Raw genomic sequence first — 18,274 nt, 5'->3', positions numbered from 1 at the left:
CAAGTGCTGAGCCCGGTGACCGGGCTGGGCTGGGGGGGGGGGGCGGGTGTGGAGACACAGGCAGGTGACAATCACGACTGAAGGCCACGAAGACAAAGATTCTGAGCCTACATGTGCACTGGTCTGGGTGTACATCCCAGCTGAGCTACTGAGGAGAGGAGGGGCCTCCTTTCCTGGGCCTCAGTTTCTCCATCTATAAAACGGGATGATTGCACGGTCTCTAAGAGGCTGCCCTGAGGCCCTGCCCAAGGCACCACCAGGCCTGGCACGGAGCCCACATTCCCAGCAAGGCTGTGGGGAGCCTTGCAGGAGACTGTGCAGGCTTCAGGTGCAAGCTGCCCCCCTCACCTCCCTATGGGGAGAGAGGTTTTCTGGAGCACCGCAGGAAAAGCTCACCCCAGCTCAGCCTCCTGGGCCTCCTTCCCAGCTGTCCTCCTCCCGGGGGGCCACCTGCACTCAGGCTACAGGGCCGGGCCGCCTTCCGCCAGGGCCTTGCCCACCCTCCCCAGGCCAGGGTCTCTCTGGCAGAGCCGGGTGGGGCTGGGAGCAGCCGCCTAAACTTCCTCAGCCCTCCTGGCACATCTCGGAGGGGGAGCCTTGCCAAGAACCAGTTCCAGTAGGTTCGTCAGATCCCTGGAAACCCAGCCAGTGTGCGGGTTCCTCGAGGTCCCAGCCCACGCTCTTCACAAAGTACCAGCTCTGCCACCAGAGAGGAAACTGGCAGAGGCTGCCTTCCCTCTGGATGAACCTGCTGCTGGGCTCCGGCCTGCGCCGGGCCTCCCCTCTGCCTGCTCTCCCTGGCAAACCCCGCTCTCGCTCCCCTCGCCCCAGAAGCCCATGCAGGAGCAGGAAGTCACAGGCCACTGGCAGGCAGTCGGCTGGCTCACACCCCTGTCCCAGATGACCTTGGGCACAGTCCTCAGTCTCTCGGCCACTTCATGGGGCTATGAGCAGCCATGGCAGAGCTCACCATGACAGGCACACTGAAGCAGGTGCATGACACATGTGGCCTTCTCCTGACCCAGGAGCTCCGGCCCAGGGCCAGGCCTCTGTGGGCTCCAAAGGCCCCAGCAGGAAAGAAGCTGGTGTTCCCTCTTGAAGCGGATTCCTGAGCGGAGACCTCAGGCCTGTCTGGCTCTCCTGGGGCTCTGTCTAGTTGGGGGGCAGCAGGATGGGGGAGGGGGCCAGGCCACATCAGGGAAAAGACACAAGGAGGAAAAACATTCTTAATTCTCTCCAGAGCTGCAGACTTTGGGAAGTCCCTTCCTGCTCTCAGCTCTGCTGCCAAGGTTTCTCAACCCAGCCCTCCCGCACGGGTGTGTGTCCATGCTCCTGGCCCTGCTCTAGATGCAGTCTCAGAGCGGCCCCCGGAGGGGGGGGGGGGGGGGGGGGGGGGAGGGACGCTGAAACCAGGCCTCACCAACCAACAGGCTGACATCAGCCAGGAGAGAGAAATACAGGGAGAGGCAAACATCACCTCGCCGCCGGGGTCCTGACCAGGGCGAGCCAGCCCCAGGGCAGGGGATCCCTCTCCCCCGGGTGGTAGCCAGCCCCACGCCCCGGCACAGTGGCCTTCCTGAGGCCCGGGGTAGGGGGGGGAGGCGGCAAACGTGGGCCGAGCACTGCGCTTCGAGTCGGGAGCCCGGGGCTCCTACCCCGCTCGGTCCCCTCAGTAGTGGCGGGGATGACCCTAGACGGGTCCCCGCTCTGCTCCGGGCCGCCACCCCGCGGCACAAGATAGGAGGGGTGTGCGGCCTCCGCCTCTCGCCGCGAACACGCGCGCGCCCCGCTCCCCAGGCCCGGCGACCCACCGGCTGCGCTCCGGGCACCCCGACCCTCACGCGCTCCCCGCCGCGCCCCCGCGAGACGGATGAGCCGCACCCTCGTCGCCCCGGGGCTGGGGTTCGGGACGCCGCTTCCCCACACCCCGTCCCGCGCTACCTGGGGCGGCGGGCGCGCAGCAGGCGGGCAGGCGGCAGGGCGGCGGCGGGCAGGCGCAGCAGCGGGAGAAGGCCCGCGCGGCCGGCATCAGGCCCATGGCGCGCCCGGTGCGGCGGCGCAGGAATGCCCGGCACGCGCGCAGGTAGCGTCTTGCCCGCCGCCCGCCCGCCCGCCCCGGGCCCGGACCCTGGAGGGAGGGCCGGCACTCGCGAGTTCCTGAGATGCCACGCCTGAAGTTGGCCCGCGGGAAGAGCTCCCGGTTCAGACGTCTCACCCCCTTTTCCCGAATGCTCGATGAGACTAGGCTCCGGATGAACGAATGCCAGCAGCAGCTCCCGACGAGGGTCCCTTCCTCGGGGTGGAGGGGTGGTGGTGCGGAAGACTCGCTCGAGCAGCTCCCATTCCCCCGAAGGCTGGGACGCAGGTGTTCCCGGTGGGGCAGCGGAGGCCCAGGAGGATCAGGTAATTCGGCTGGGTCACCCAGCCGGGGGAGTGCCGAGCTCGGATCTAAAGCTGGGCTCCTGCCTGCAGAGCTGGTGCTTGGGACTTAAAGTCAGGTGTCTGTCTAGTGCATCCCTGAGAGCTAAGTATTAATGTCCCCATTTTACAGACGTGGCTGGTAAAGGCTAGGGCGGTTATGGAATTTTCCTAAGGTCATACAGCTAGTAAATGGGCAGACCGTCCATCCAAACCTAAATTACCTTTCTGCAGAGATGCGTCCTTTCCGGGGCAGGATGCTGTCCCAGTGAAGTGAGCCCACAATCCCATACTTCCAAAGTCTGAAGAGTGGGATGGATAGCCAGCCTCAGGGATATACCAGGAGGGCGGGTGGAAAGAAAAGCAAAGCTGGGGGCTCTGCAACACTAGGCAGGAGGAACAGAGGTCTACAGGGGTCTGTGGGCAGAATTCTGTAAGGGAGGGGCTTGGGGGAGCCCTGCGGCTGGAAGCTGAGTGGGCAGCGCAGGGCCCCTCTTCTTGCTCTACTAAGCAGGGCTGGGGCTAGGATGAGGCAATATGAGGCACTCACCACAGGTGCAGAATTTAAGGAGGTGTCAAAAACTTCAATAAGATAAATATTTTATTGCATTATTTTTAAAAATACAAATTAAATGCAAAAAAAATCCATGATGAACGAGTTATCAGAATTTTAAGTAATGACAGGCTCCAATCCTGCTCTTGCAGAGACTTCGGGAGTGCCTCACCCTAACCCCACGGATCCCGTCTTTATTTAAAATTTTGATGTTTATCAAGGGTGTTGTAGGCTAAATAGTGACCCCCCCCCTAAAATGTCCAAATCCTAATCCCTGGGGTCTGTGACTGCGTTATCTTACCTAATAAAGAGGACTTGGTAGACATGACTAAATTAAGGACGGAGAGATGATACCGGATCATCCAGGTCAGCTTCCTAGGAGGGAGGCGGAGGGAAGTCTGACTATAGATGTAGTGATGTAAAAAGGGAAGCGGAGACCGCAGTGATGGGGCCACAACCAAGGAAGGAGGGCAGCGTCTAGAAGAGTCCAGGGCCTTCTAAATGGAGCACACCTGCCGACTTCCGTCCATCTGGGGAATTTGGGTGGGGGGGTGGTAGAGAGGATTCTGGCAGGTCTAACATGATGACCACATGGGCTGTGCTAGGCAGTGCCTGCTGGTCTGTGAGTGGGACAGTTACCGTGCAACTAGTCATACAGCGCTAGCCCCCAGACTCCTGCATCCAGCTGCCCATGCAGCACCTGTCCCGGTTTAATGACAAATAGAACCCTCAAACTCAAACGTGTCCAGATGGACCTGCGGTCTTGCCGTGACCTCCCAAACCTGCTCTATGTCAAGTCTTCCCCTCTTGGCTAAGGACAGCTCTGTCCCCAAGGCCTCTCAGTAGGACCTCTCAGAGTCCACTTGCGGCCCCCGGTCTCTCACAGCCCCATCCAGGGCTTGTCGGTCCTATTTCAAAACAGACTCAGAACGCGGTTACTTTCACTGTCACCCACCGAAGCAAAAGCACCCTTGACTCTTGCCCAGAGAAGCCCAAATATCTGTGTCCTGGCTTCAACTCGTCATTGTCCCTGGGGTGGGGGCACGGGGGTCAGCAGTCAGAATGGCCCTGTTCAGCTGTAGATCAGATGCCGTCATTCCTCAGCCCAAAGCCCTCCAAGGCCCCCTGCCGCTTTCACTTGGGAGTAGGAGCCTAAGTCCGTGCAGGGGCTCAGGAGGCCTGGGCGCAGGCTCCTTCCTATCTGCCCTGTCCCTCGCCCCTCAGGCCCACCTGCCTCCACGCTGGTTCAAGATCACATCGGACGTGCTCTGCTGCAGCCCAGGCTCTTGCCTCGGTCTGGTGCGCCTCCACCAGACCTCCCTGCTCGCTTTCTCACCTCCCAACACTGAATGTCCTGCCCTCACCACTGTATTTAAAACTGCTGTTTGCACTCACAGGTTCACAGAATGTGGGCCCCAGACCAGCAGCATTAGCAGCACCTGCGAACTTGTTTGAAATACAAATTCTAGGGCATCAAGTGAGCTGGAAGCCTGCGGGCGGGGCCAGCAGTCTACTTTCACAGGCCTTCCTCTGGGCGACTCTGATGCTAGCGAACACCTGGGAACCACTGCTCTGTGTCTTGTGATTTAACTTTCCTGGTTAGTGGCCATCTGGGGAGTGGGACAGAAGCTCCCTCTGATCTCTCTTTTGCCCTGGCACGTTCCCTGCCTGCAGAGGGCAGGTGTGCTGTGTTTGCTGAATGAGTCAGGGCTACCTAGTATTGAGGGCACCTGGGTGGCTCAGTCCGTTAAGCATCTGCCTTCAGCTCAGGTCATGATCGGAGTCCTGGGATCAAGCCCCGCATTGGGCTCCCTGCTCAGTGGGGAACCTGCTTCTCCCTCTGCCTGCCGCTCCCCCTGCTTGTTCTCTCTCTCTCTCTCTCTGAAATAAATAAATAAAATCTTTTTCAAAAATCCAGTTATTAAAAAAAAAGAGTGCTGAGCACTTGGCATCGATCTCTCTTAATTCCCATGACAATCCTGCAAAGAAGACACTTATTCCCATTTTGCAGAAAAAGACAGAGAGGGTAACTGGCATACCCAGGGTCACACAGCAAGCCAAGGGCAGTGCCAGATCACATGAGAACACAGCCCAATGCTGAAATCTGTGCTCACTCTGCCTCCCCTCACTCATCAGCGCAACTGGTGTCGCCAAGCACCTTCCTGTGCACATCAGACCCACCCCGAGGGCTTGCAGTCCTCTCCAGATACCCATGCAAGCACCCATCAATGCCAGGGAGCCCTAGCTACTCTGTGGGCCCCTCCTCTCCCCTCTCACAGCGAGCTGGCTAGGAGGTGCTGCCCCTGTTCCCAGAGCTGGGCACAGAAGTCCAGAGATCCACAGGAAAGCGTTATCCTCTACACAAGATCAAGTCTTCTGATCCATGAACGTGGGAGGTCTTTCCATTTATTTAGATCTGTGTCGGTTTCTTTCAAAAATGTTTTGTCACTTTCAGAGTAGTAAGTTTTATACTTCTTTTGTTACATTAATTCCTTAGTATTCTCTTCTTTTTTTTCAAGATTTTTATTTATTTATTTATTTAAGAGAGAGCAAGAGAGAGAGAGAGAGCACAAGCAGCGCGAAGGGCAGAGGGAGAGGCAGACTCCCTGCTGAGCAGGGAGCCTGATACGGGACTTGATCCCAGGACTCCGAGATCATGACCTGAGCCGAAGGCAGCCGCTTAACCGACTGAGCCACCCAGGCGCCCACCTAGTATTCTTTTCTTTGGGATGCTATTGTAAATGAAGATGTCTTAATTTCATTTTCAGTTTGCTCATTGCTCCCGAATAGAAATACAATTGATTTGTGTGTACTGACCTTATATCTTGCAGTCTTGCTGAATTTTTTATGACTTTTAATTGTTTTCTAGTGGATTTCTTAAGATTTTCTGTACATGAGATCATGTTATCTGCAAATAAGAGATACATTTACTTCTTTCTTCCTTTCTGATCTGGATGTATTTTACGTCATTTTCTCGTCTAACTGCTCGGCCAGAACCTCCAGTACAGTGCTGAACAGAAGTGAGAAAAGTAAGAATCCACGTCTTCTTCCCGGTCTCAGGGCAGAAGGATCTAGTCTCCTCCATAAGGATGATGTTGTCTGTGAGTTTTTCGTAGATACCCTTTATCAAGTTGGGGAAGTTCCTTTCTATTCCTATCCCTAGGCCCTTGTATGTTTTTATTATGAGAGGGTGCCGGACTTTATTAAATGCTTTTTCTGAGTCTATGAGATGATTACGTGGTTTTTGTCTTTTCTTCTATTGATGTATTACAATTGTTGATTTTCAGGTGCTAAACCACCCTTGCATTCCTGGGACAAATCTCATCTGGTCATGGTACATGATCCTTTCATATATTGCTGGATTCAGTTTGTAAGCATTTTGTTGAGGATTTTTGCACCTAGATCCACAAGAGCTATTGGTGCTCCAGCCATTCTTCTCTCCCTCTGCTGTACCATCAATCTTTCATACTGCTGTTTTATCTCCCAACTCAAACAACAACAACAACAACAAAACAACCCTCTCTTTACCTGACTTCCCCTCCAGCTACTGTCCCATTTCTCTTTCCCTTTACAGCAAACTTCTTGAAACAGTTGGTTATTCTCACCCTCCAGTTCCCTTCTTATCCTTTCTCACGAACCCACTATTCTCAGGCTTTATTGCCAGCACTCCGGCAGAACCACAGGTGCCCAAGGCAGCGGGAACTGTGCTCAACGTCCATTCTCTTCTCGTTGATCTGTCCACAGTACACGTTGTCACGGCTCCTTCTTCCCGAGACATTCTCTTCATTTGGCTCTGGATCCCCAACTCACTCCTGGCTCCTCTCCCTTACTTCTGAGCCCCCTCTGCTGGCTCCTCCTCTGCCCCTGACTTCTCACCTGGGAGCAGCTCAGGGCTCAGCCCTGGTCCTCTGCTGTCCCTACGCTTGTTCCATGGTGTCTCACCCAGCCTCATGGCTTCAAACCCCATCTATGTGTCAAAAGCCCCCAAATTCTCTCTCCAACCCAGTCCTCTAATTCTCTAGACTTAAATGTTTAACTGCCTGCTGGACATCTAAACTTAGTCTCTAACAGGTCTCTCAGACTAAGCCCCAGTATGATCTCTCAATCTTCATTCCAAACACTGCACTTCCTGTGGTCTTTCTCATCTCAGTTAATGGCCTGGACCCAAACATCGTGGGATTACCCTTGACTTTTCCCATTCTCTTACACCTTTCTTCCATTCCAGCAGGGCAATACTACTGCCTTTCCCTTAAAATATATCAAGAATTCAATTACATCTCATCACCAATACCACCCAGGACCAAGCTGCCACCCTTTCTCACCGGCATTATTGAATAATGAGCTCTCACCCGATCGCCCTGCTTCTGTCCTTGATCTCTTCTCGGCACGTGGCCAAAGGGATCCCGTCAGAACCCGAGTCAGGCTCTGCCATTCTTTGTTCAAAACCCACTCATGGCACCAAGGTACTCAGGAAAAGCCAGGGTCACCATGATGACAAGGCCCTGCGGATTTACACCCCCCGCCTCTCTGACCTGTTCCCTGCTCTCGCCCTCTTCGCAGACTCTGCTCCAGGCACACCAGCTTCCTTGCTGTTCTTCCAGCACGGACACTGCCATCTCTGCCCCCGAAACTCTCTGCCCAGATACGCGTGTAATTCACCGTTTCATGCCCTTTCCTCAAAGGTCCTGAAACTCCAACCCCCATCATTCTTGCTTGCTCTCCCCCACCTTGTCTTTCCCCACTGAGCTCAGCGTCGTCTAACCTGCAATGGGCTTCCTTATCTCCCTTGTTTCCTGGTTTCCCTTCTAGAATGGGGGCTTCACGAGGGAGGGCATGGACCTTGTCTGTCCTGCTCACTGCTATACCCCCAGCCCCTAGAACACATTCCCAAGTGAATGAATGAATGACTGGCGCAATGAATGAATGAATGAATGCCCAGACAAGAGGTACCGCGGTCAGGGCCACCTCTGGGCAGGCCATCCACGGTAACAGGCTCCGCTGACCCCGTGCATCTGCCCCCCGCTTTCTCTGTGGGGACGGCTGGGCTCTCCCCTGACTGCAGCAGGCAGGCTGCCCGCTCCCGCCTGTCAGAGGTGGCCCGTTCTCTGCCACAACAAACATGCCTGAAAGGGCGCCCGGGCTCCGTGAGGAACAGTGAAAGGACTGATCCTCTAAGCCTCCTTTCCAGGGGAACCCAGGCTAATAACCGCTTTGCCAAGAAAGCTGCAGAGGCTGACTGCGCCCACCTGCGAGTGCCCGCGGCTTGCCCAGACACGTCTGGCATCGCTAACCCCCGGGATTTCTGCGTTTCCTCTACGCTGCGGGTGGAAAGGAGATAAGCGCCTTTGATGATGGTTCCTGTTTTAATTCTTCCACGTTCTTCAGCACACAGCCCGAGAAATTCGATAAATGCTGGGGGGCATTGGGAGGGACGCATCTGTGTTCTACGTGGGACTCTGCGAAGGGTCCCAGTTGTGCGCAAGCACAGAGGAGGAGGCCGGGAGGGAGGGGGCGAGAGAAAGACAGAGAGAGACGCAGACGTGTGGCCAGAAGCCGGCTCCCCGTGCAGACGGGCTGTGCCAGAGCCCTGCGCGGTCCAAGTCAAAGCACGACGACGTCTGGGGTCAGAGCACCCACCTTCGTTTCTCAGCTTTGCTCCCTGACGGGCTGGGTAGTCTTGGGCAAATTACGTAGCCTCCTGGGCCTTTAGTTTCTCTTTATTTTTGTTTATATTCTATAGTTTGAATTACGTGTATATCCAGAAATGTATTTCAGGCGTATGTGTGCAGATTACACATTGTCGTAAAGTGAACGCCGGTGCACCTAGGACCACGATCCTGGCTTTTATGGCATTCATTTCTCTGCCTTTCTTTCTTTCTGCTGCCTCTTTATCTATCCCCAAATAATACAGTTTCCTGCTGCCCTGTTTTTCAGCTTTATAGAAACGTAATTATACCTAGAGCATGTTACTGGGCCTCCCGAGTCCCACCGTATGTGTTTAGGATTCATGCATGTTGCCAGGTGGAGCCGTAGTTAATTCTTTCTCATTGCTGGTGGGTTTCTGCTGCGAGAACGAATCATCTGTAGTTACTCAGTGCGTTGTTCCCAAACACCGGGTTAGTGTCCGGCTGGCATGGGTAAGGCTGCTGGGAACGCGTGACCTGTACAAGTCACGAGCACTGTTTTGTTTGTTTGTTTGTTTGTTTGTTTTTTGAGAGAGCACGAGCAGGGAGAGGAGCAGAGGGAGAGAGGGAATCTCAGGCAGACTCCACACTAAGTGCAGAGCTGGATGTGGGGCTCGATCTCACAACCCTGAGATTGCGACCCGAGCCAAAATCAAGAGTCAGACCCCTAACCGACTGCACCCGCCAGGCGCCTCGTGCGCCCAGATTTCCACCCAGGACATGCGGAGCTGTGGAGCTGCTGGGGCCTCCGCGTGCTTAGCATCGACCGTCGCAGATCCTGCAGGTTTCCCTAGCGAGTCGCACAGGTGCCTGGAGCTCTCTGTCCGCGTCACCACTTGGTCCCACCGCCTTTTTTGTTTAGGCTTTCTGGCGGGTGTAGTGCTTTCCCACGCACCTCCCTGAGCACCAGTGGGTGGAGCACGCTGCCTGGGTTCACTGGTCACGAGGATTTCTGTTTTGGTGAAGTGCCTGTTCAAGTCTCCTGCCCGAGCTTCTACTGGCTTGTCTGTCTTTGCGGGAGTTCGCAAAGCTCACCGTGTGAGCTTGTCTTTTCATTTTCCTAATCTGCCTTTTAAGAACAGATGCTCTTCATCCTGTGGAGGACAATTTATCAGCCTTTTCCTACAAGATTAATGACTTTTGGAACTCCTGCAAAAAATCTCTCTCTACCGCAAGGTCACGATGATGTTCTCCTTCCCCCGGTGTTCAAAGGTGGCACCTGTCATCATCAAAGTCCAGCTGCATGAGGGCCTGTCTTTGGGCTCTACTTCGTTCCATGGGTTCAATTTCAACCGGCCTGCACTGAAGGAAGTCTGTGAAGGCTGCAGACATCCCTGGGTGGGCTTGGGTCTGGGGTCAAAGTTGCTGCGATCATCAGGGGCAGGGAGGCCATGGCTAACAGGGTGAGGCCATTTATGACACGCAGGAGAACACCTGACTTCGGAAATTCTATCGGCTCTCCTCCATGAGGATTCACGGCTCTCAGAAGGGTGGTCGGGCAGGCCGCGGCCGGCAATGGCAAAAGCGAGAGAGACAGCGAGGTGAGGCGTGAGGAAAGGGCTCAGCCTCTAGGGCCCCCACCGGCGAGCTTCTGCCACCGCCTGACCGTCCACCACTCAGACACTGTGCGGGGGAGAGGGGACATTCACGGCTCGCCCGGTCACAGGCCAGCAGCCCCTGGTCTCCACACTCAGCAGGGCCCGGCCGGCAGGACGACCCCTCCTACAAGCTCTTTCTTGATGACTGCAGAGGGCCACCAACCTACAGAGACAGCAACTGCACGGCCGGGGGCCATCCTTCCTTTCTCTCGCACCCCACGTCCCTCAGCAAAGCCCGGCAGCTCCACCTTCAGAACCCTGCGGCCGGGCTCGCTTCACCGTCTCCTCCACTCCCATGCCAGCCCTGGCCCCCCTCACCCGTGTCTGAGGGCGGTCTCAGCCTCCTGCGCCCACTCTTGTCTCTCGATGCTCCACTGCTCACGTGGCGGCCAGAGGGCCCTTTATAAATCTGAGCCAGGTTGTGTCTCTCTCCTGCTCAGAGCCCTCCTCGGTGCCCCATCAATTCAGAACAAAATCTGAGATCCCCACCACGTCCCCAAGGCCTCGGTGACCTCTCCTGCTTCACGTCCTCCACTCTCCCATCCTCACTCCCTGAGACCCGCTGGCTTTCCCAAGATTCCGTGTTCACATCACTCATTCCCACCTCAGGGCCTTTGCACTCGCTGATTCCTCTGCCTGAATGCTCCTCACCCAGCACTCCCCTGGCTCTCTTGGCCACCTCATTGAGCTGGCTGGGCTACAGCATCTAACGCAGCATCCCCTATCATCCTACTGAGCTTTACTTCATTACGTTTCTCTCTACTCGACACCATGTGACACCTTTACTGCTTATTATCTGTCTCCCGCCAACGAAGGATGGGGGGAGGGTGGAGGAATCCTCTATTTTGTTTATCACTGAACTCCTAGTGCCTGGAATAGAGCGGGTACGTTTCAGGCACCCAATCAGTGCTCCTAGTCAAGGCGGAGGGAGTAAATGGCGGCTCCTGCTGTGAGATGGGACCCGGGAGCAGGCTGTGTGCGTAGCACAGGGGCCCCATGTGGCTACAGCGAGGCACGGCAGGGGGAGGGACACCGCGCCTAGTGCACACCACCTCACGGACGTCTACTGTCCAGCAGGGCTCTGGATGCAGCGAGGCAGGCATGCGCCCGCCACCGGAGTCTCACTAGAGGAGGGCATGTTTTGGAAAATTGCCCTGATGTCCCCCGCCGCCACCCCCCTGGCGCACAGGAGGTGTGACTCTTGGGGGCTGGCAGCAGACGAGTCCAGCACAGCCTGCCTCCTGTAGGCCACTCAGGACTCAGCCAGTGAGCCCTGGGCGAGAGGGGTCTTGCGGGCTCAGTGCAGGGCGGAGGGCCATGATTACCTGAAGGCAAGGGTTCTAGAGGGTGAGCATGCGATCTACGGGCAGTACCTCCGCCAAGTGGGGCCCAGATGACCCGGCGGATGGCCTGCACCCAGTCTTCCATGTCACGCTGGGAGCTGGCCATGAGCAGGAGCGCCTCGGGGGTGGCCGGCACCTTCTCCCGCTCCCCAGCACCACCTGCAAGACAGGAGACACAGGCTTACTGCAAGGACCCGTGCGACAGCGACCGCGACAGCACTCTCCACCCCAAGGCCGGTGAGCCTCTTCTTCCCTGCTGTGGGAGGAGGCCGCCTCTCCCAAACCTCGCCGCAACGGCCAGGCTTCTGGTTCTGTTTTGGCAGCCCCCTGCCCCCTGCCCCCACCCCTTTCACACTTCCCACTCTCTGTCTTTGGGGCCCTTCCAGGTTGCAGTGTAATACCTTGGTCTTTGTTACATTTCCACATCAAAATGGAAATCATTAGAGCACCCCCACCCCCCACTATTAGGGAACAAGCACTCAAATCTGAGGCAACCTGGGAGAAGCACAGAACCCGGAGTAGCCTCACTACGTATTGTGTTGTTTTTTTTTTAAGATTTTATTTATTTATTCATGAGAGACAGAGAGAGAGAGGGAGAGGCAGAGGGAGAAGCAGGCTCCCAAGGAGCAGGGAGCCCGATGCGGGACTCGATTCCAGGACCCTGGGATCATGACTTAAGCCGAAGGCAGACGCCCAACCATCTGAGCCACCCAGGCGCCCCGTATTGTGTTTTAAATTCGCTTTCCACCTCCTGATTACAGTGAAACATCACTATGTGCTTTTAACTTAGGCTCTGACATCACAGCCTGAAGATGAGACCCGGTTCTCCAGAAGTAGTAACGTTACAGAGCCTTGCTGTTAAACCAGCATGAAGCAGAACGCTCCAGAATTCTCCACCTATCCCTGCTCTCACCCACCCCACAATCCTGTCACCCCTCACAGACAAGACAGCCTGCAGGCGTCAGTCTGACAGTGGTCACAGCAAAGCCCCGAAGGACCAGGAAGCAGAGGAGAGTGCTCTGAGAGACAGAGCACAGGTGGGGTGCGTCCTCGCTGAGGGGGCACCGAGCAAGGCCAGCAGTCTGGAGAGGCCCGTGCGGCCCAAAGCTCAGGAGGGTGGCAAGCAAGGAGATAAGCTTGCTGGGACCCCAGGATGCCTTCCGCACACCCGAGCCTTGTCCCCGCTGGGCAGCAGGGCTGTGGAGGCAGAGCGGAGAGGAGCCAGGGGAGAGACAGCAGAGCCCGAAGCCGGAGAGGTGGCCCCCATGGTTTGGTGGGCTGCCGTGGTCATTCACGGGGTGTGGGCGCTGCCACTGAGGCGGGGGCTGGGGGGAAGCCAGGTGCCACCAGGAAGCTTCTCTATAGAAGCTTCTCTGAACCAGTGTCTCAAGATGACTCAGAAGAAAGGGATCTAGGACTCCAAGAATTTGTTGTAGTTACTTGCTTGTCCTAAGTACGCACTTTTGTACCTAGTCTTGACTTCACGTTTTAAATTCTTTTTCCCTAAGAGAGCCACTCATGTCGCATAAGCTTCATTCAAGTTCCCACCAAACTTGGATCCATCCTGCCCAGAGGTCGGCAGGTGCTCTCCTGCCCAGCTGTGCCCCTGCCTAGAGTCCTGCCCTCCTGATGCTCTGAGCCTGCACGTTTAACTTTTTGTGAGTGTTTATTTATGCATATTTTTATATACCCATGTTCAACTTTTTAAGAAACGGCCACAGGTGATTTCCCAAGTGAGGGCACCATTACGTTCTGGCCAGCAGAGTACGAGAGCTCCAGGGCTCCACTCGCCAGCACCTGGTGTGGTCAGTCCTCTCACTCTAGCCATTCTGATGCGTGAGCAGAGGTAGAGCATCGGGTTTAAATTTGCAGCTCCCAGATGACTAATGATCTTGGACATCTTTTTTTAGGTACTTCACTGCCATCCGTGTATCTTCTTCAGTGAAATATCTGTTGAAATCATTTGTTCATTTTTGAAATTGTTCATTTTTTCCTTATTGAGTTTTGAGAGTTCTTTACATATTCCGGATACAAGTTCTTTATCAGATCTATACTCTGCAAATACTTCTCCCTGTCTGTGCCTTTTCTTTTCGTTCTCTTAAGAGTGTATTTACAAGAGCAAGGGCGCCTGGGTGGCTCAGTTGTTAAGCATCTGCCTTGGGCGAAGGTCGTGATCCCAGGGGCCTGGGATCAAGCCCCGCATTGGGCTCCCTGCTCAGCAGGGAGCCTGCTTCTCCCTCTCACACTCCCCCTGCTTGTGTTCCCTCTCTCGCTGTCTCTATCTCTGTCAAATAAATAAATAAAATCTTTAAAAAAAAGAGTATATTTACGAGAGCAGAAGTTTTTAATTTTAGTGAAGCCCAATGTATCCATTTTTTTTTTCTTTTATGGAGTGTGCTTCTGGTGTTGTATCTAAGAAATCTTCGCTTAACCCAAGGTCCTAAGTTTTCTGCTAGAAGTTTCGTGGCTTGAGGATCTACATTTAGGTGTATGAGTTAATTTTTGTATTTGGTGCAAGGCATGGATTGAACTTCATTCTTTTGCATATGGATGTCCACTTTTTCCAGCACCATTTGAGGAACAGACTGTCCTTTCTCCGTTGACCTCCCAGTGCACCCACACGGGTGATGGTGGCCACCTGCACAGACAGTTTTATTTCTTCCTTTCCAATCTGGGTGCTTTTTATTTCTTTTTCTTATCTAATTGCACTGACTAGAGCCTCAAACATAATGCTGAACATAAGTGGTGAGAGCAGACATCCTCTCTTATTCTTGATCTGATGGGAAAGGCACCAAGCCTTTCATCATTAAGTAGATCTGCTGTAGAATTTTTGTAGATGCCCTTTCTCAGGCTGGAGAATTTTTCATCTGTATTCATGAGGGATTTTGGTCTGTGGTTTTCTTTTCCTAGAAGGCCTTTGTCTGGTTTGGGTACTGGGGTCACACTGGCCTCACAGAATAAGCTGGTAACTATTCCTACCTTTTCATTTTTTTGGAAGAGTTTGTGTACAGTTGCTATTATTTCATACTTTAAATATTTGGTGGAATGCAATGGTGAAGCCACCTCGACGTGGAGTTTCCTTTGTGGGAAGGTCTTTAATAACAAATCCCATTTCTTTAATACATACATGTATTTTTTCTTGAGTGAGCGTTGGTAGTGTGTGTTTTTCAAGGAATTTCTTTCATCTCAGTTGTCAAATGTACCGGCGGAAAGTTGTCCATAATATACCCTTAGGATCCTTTTAACATTTGGAGAATCTGTAGTAATGTCACCTCTCTCATTTCTGACGTTGATCATTTGTGTCTTCTTTTTTCCCTCTGATCAATCAGTATTGTTAGGGGCTTACCAATTTTTTTGATCTCAAAAACCTAGCTTTCTGTTTTACAGATTTTGTTTATTGTGTTTCTGGTTAGCAAACTTTTTTTTTTAAAGGGCTAAATAGTAAATATTTTAGGTTGTCAGGCCATACGGTCTCTGCCATAACCACCCACTCTGCTGTTGTAGCTAAAAAGCAGCCACAGACAATATGTAAACAAAAGGGCACAGTTGTGTTTGTGTAAAACTTTATTTCCAAAAAGAGGGAGCCAGCCACAGGCTGTAGTCTGCAAATGTGTATTCTAGCTCATTGATTGCATCTCTGATCTTTGTGACTTCTTTTCCTCCGTCTACTTTAGGTTTCATTGGGTCTTCTTTCTCTAGTTGCTTATAGTGATTAGTGCTACACCAAGTACTGCTTCCGGGCACCCCGCCCCCAGATTTTGGTATGTTGTGTTGTGTTCATTTAAGTCAGCTCAAAATATTTTCAACTCCAAATAACTTCCCTTTGGATTTCTTCTTTGACCTATGAGTTATTTGGAAATGTGTTAGTCTCCAAATTGGGGGAATTTTCCAGAAATCTTTCTGTTATTGATTCCTAATTTAATTCCATTGTGGTCAGATAACACATGTTGTATGATTTAAATCCCTTTAAGACTTGGTTTTGCCCCAGAATATGGTCTGGCCTGGTAAGCGTTCTCTGAGCACTGTTTCTGATGAGAAATTGGCTGCCTCCCCGGCTCCACCGCATTTTGGTTCCTCTGCATGTAACGTGTCTTTCATCTTTTTCAGCTTCTGAGCAATTTGATTATGATGTGCCTCAGTATAGTTTTCTTCATGTTTCTAGTACTTAGGACTCATCGAGCTTCTCAGATTTCTGGGTTTATAGTTTTCATAAAATTTGGAAATGTGGGGCCATTATGGCTTCAAATATACTCTTCCGTCCCCTCTCCCCATTTTGAGATTCCAAGTACATGTATATTAGCAACTGGAAGTTACCCTACAGCTCACTGATACTCTGTTTATTCTTGTTAAATTCTCTTTCCTCTGTGTTTTATTTTTGGATAGTGTGGTAGGTAGTACAACAGTCCCCAAAGACACCGACTTCCTAGGCCCTGGGACCTGTGACTGCATTAGGCTACAGGGCAAAGAAGAATCAAGGTTGCAGATGGAATTAAGGTTGCTCATCAGTTGGGCCTTAAGGTAGGAAGATCCCCCTGGATTATACGGATGGGCCCACTGTAACCACAAGGGTCTTTAAAAGTAGAGGAAGGAGAGTCAGAGAGAAATCTGACCACGTACAGGTGACCGTGATGCGACGTGAGGGCTCAATGGCCATTTTTAGCCTCAAAGATGGAGGAAGGGGGCCAGCAGCTGAGAGAGACTGGCAGCCTCTGGAAGCTGGAAAAATCAGGACAATGGATTCTCCACTAGAGCCTTCCAAAAGGAACTCAGCCCTACCGACACCATGACTTAAGCCCAGGGAGACCTGTGTCCGACTTCTGACCTACAGAGCAAGAAGATAATACATTTGTGTTGTTCAAGCCTGTGTCCGACTTCTGACCTACAGAGCAAGAAGATAATACATTGTGTTGTTCAAGCCAAGAGTTTGTCGTAATTTGTTACAGCAGCAACAGAGAACTACAGACAATTTTGATTGCTATCTTCAATTTATCAATCTTTTTATCATCTTCTCTAACCTGCCATTAATTCTATCTAGTATATTTTTATCTCATACGTTTTAGGTTTGATCTCCAGAAGATTGATGTGGATCTTTTTAAAAATAGTTTTCATGTCTCTACTTTACTTTTTGAACCTATGGAATACAGTTATAAAATCTGTTTTAATGTCTCTGTCTGCTAATTCTAATAGTGTCATCTCCAGGTTGGTGTCGGTTGATTGATTTTTCTCCACATTGTGGGTCCTATTTTCTTGCTGCTGTGCAGGCCTGATATTTTTTATTAGGTGCCAGACACTGTGATTCTTAAATGGTTGGGTGCTGAACATCTGTGTATTCCTCTAAAGATTCTTGAGTCCTGTTCTGGGATGAAGTTAGGTTACTTGGAAAGGGTTTGATCCTTACAGACTTCGCTTCTAAGGCTTCTTAGGTGGGTCCAGAACACTCAGGAGAGAGCTAATTATTCCCCACTGCAAAGGGAAAACCCTTTGTGTTTTCTATGCAATGCCCCATGAATCATGAGGCTTTCCGGGAGGGCAGGTGGGGTCAGGCACTATTCCCTGCCCTGTGTGAGAGGGCACACTGCTGCCTGGAATCCTCTCCAGCGGTTCTTTCCTCAGGCTCAGGTCATTTCCTCGCATGCACACAGCTCCTTCCCCTGGGTATCCCATCCTGAAAACTCTAGATGCTTTGGTCTCTCCGTCTCTAGGCTCTGTGTCCTTAATGCATGGAGTCTAATGGGCTCCACCTGGATTTCCCCTTTCTGCATCACAGCCTGGAACTTTCTCAAGGCAGTAAGCTGGGGCATGTGTAGGGCTCACCTTGTTTGCATCCCATCTTTTGGGGATCACAGCCTTTCACTGAGTAATGTTTAGAATCTTAAATGTTTCATATGACTTGTCCTTTTTTGGGGGGGCGGTTTAGGTGAGAGAGCAAATTGGTCCCTGTTGCTCCATCTTATCCAAAAGTGAAAGACCTGCTACCACTTTTTAAAGACCTACTATATGTAAAACACCGTGCAAGATGCTTAAAACACAGCCACACTTAGTCTTCATGAACACCATAGGAAGGAGTGTTACTGAACCCATTTTACAGATGAATAAACTGAAGCTCTGAGAAGTTACACATTTAGCTCACAAGCAAACAAGTGGAAGGGCCAGGATTCAAACCTAGGTTTGTTCAACTACACACTCATTCTCTGTCTATAATATAGAACCTCCTCTGGCAGTGGAGGGCAATGCATGGAAGATAAAATAGGTCATTAAGGCAAACTCTGGGGTTTTCTACAGCATTCGATTATTTATGTGGACTTTTTCCTCTGCTGCTTAGGAAAGAGGTGTATTAGCTTTAGTTAAAGAAAAAAATCATAACAGCCAATTATTTCAGGAAGAAGTACATCATGAAAGCGGAGGGTCTCTTGCTACTGTTTTTGGTTTTCCCCTGTCCTTTTCTAAACCAGTCTGTGTGGCCACTGTTTCCAGCCCATCCTGACACAGGTGCAGGCCTCTGAGGCCTCCTTGAACGGGGCTGAGCCCAACCTGGGGCCCACCCTCGACTCCAGCAGGGGGAGCGCGGTGACTTCATGTCCCCAAGTGTCAGTCACACCCCACACCCTGGATGGTGAAGAAAATGTAGGTTGGCTGCTACCTTTTCAGGAGAATGAAAGGAGTTACTCCCCTAGCTCA

At 52.4% G+C, this 18,274-nt stretch overlaps 1 protein-coding gene across 9 annotated transcripts in view; it reads right to left on the bottom strand.

Annotated features, from left to right (window-relative positions):
• The window catches only part of ARHGAP22 (Rho GTPase activating protein 22), a 165,806-nt gene that overhangs the window by 16,164 nt on the left and 131,368 nt on the right, over positions 1 to 18,274 (bottom strand). For 6 of the 9 annotated variants that reach the window (XM_025880520.2, XM_025880521.2, XM_025880522.2 and 3 more), the window contains one exon: positions 11,579 to 11,755. The exons of 1 other annotated variant lie outside the window; for it this stretch is intronic. In XM_025880520.2, the coding sequence (XP_025736305.1) occupies positions 11,579 to 11,755 (177 nt within the window). The remainder of the gene's footprint in view (positions 1 to 11,578; positions 11,756 to 18,274) is intronic. 2 more of the 9 variants (XM_025880519.2, XM_025880524.2) reach the window with 1 other exon arrangement.

Source organism: Callorhinus ursinus, unplaced genomic scaffold (genome assembly GCF_003265705.2).
Source record: "Callorhinus ursinus isolate GAN/ISIS: 27379988/994484 unplaced genomic scaffold, GSC_fseal_2.0 scaffold20, whole genome shotgun sequence".
NCBI lineage: Eukaryota > Metazoa > Chordata > Mammalia > Carnivora > Otariidae > Callorhinus > Callorhinus ursinus.
This window is presented reverse-complemented; position numbering and strand designations above follow the sequence as displayed.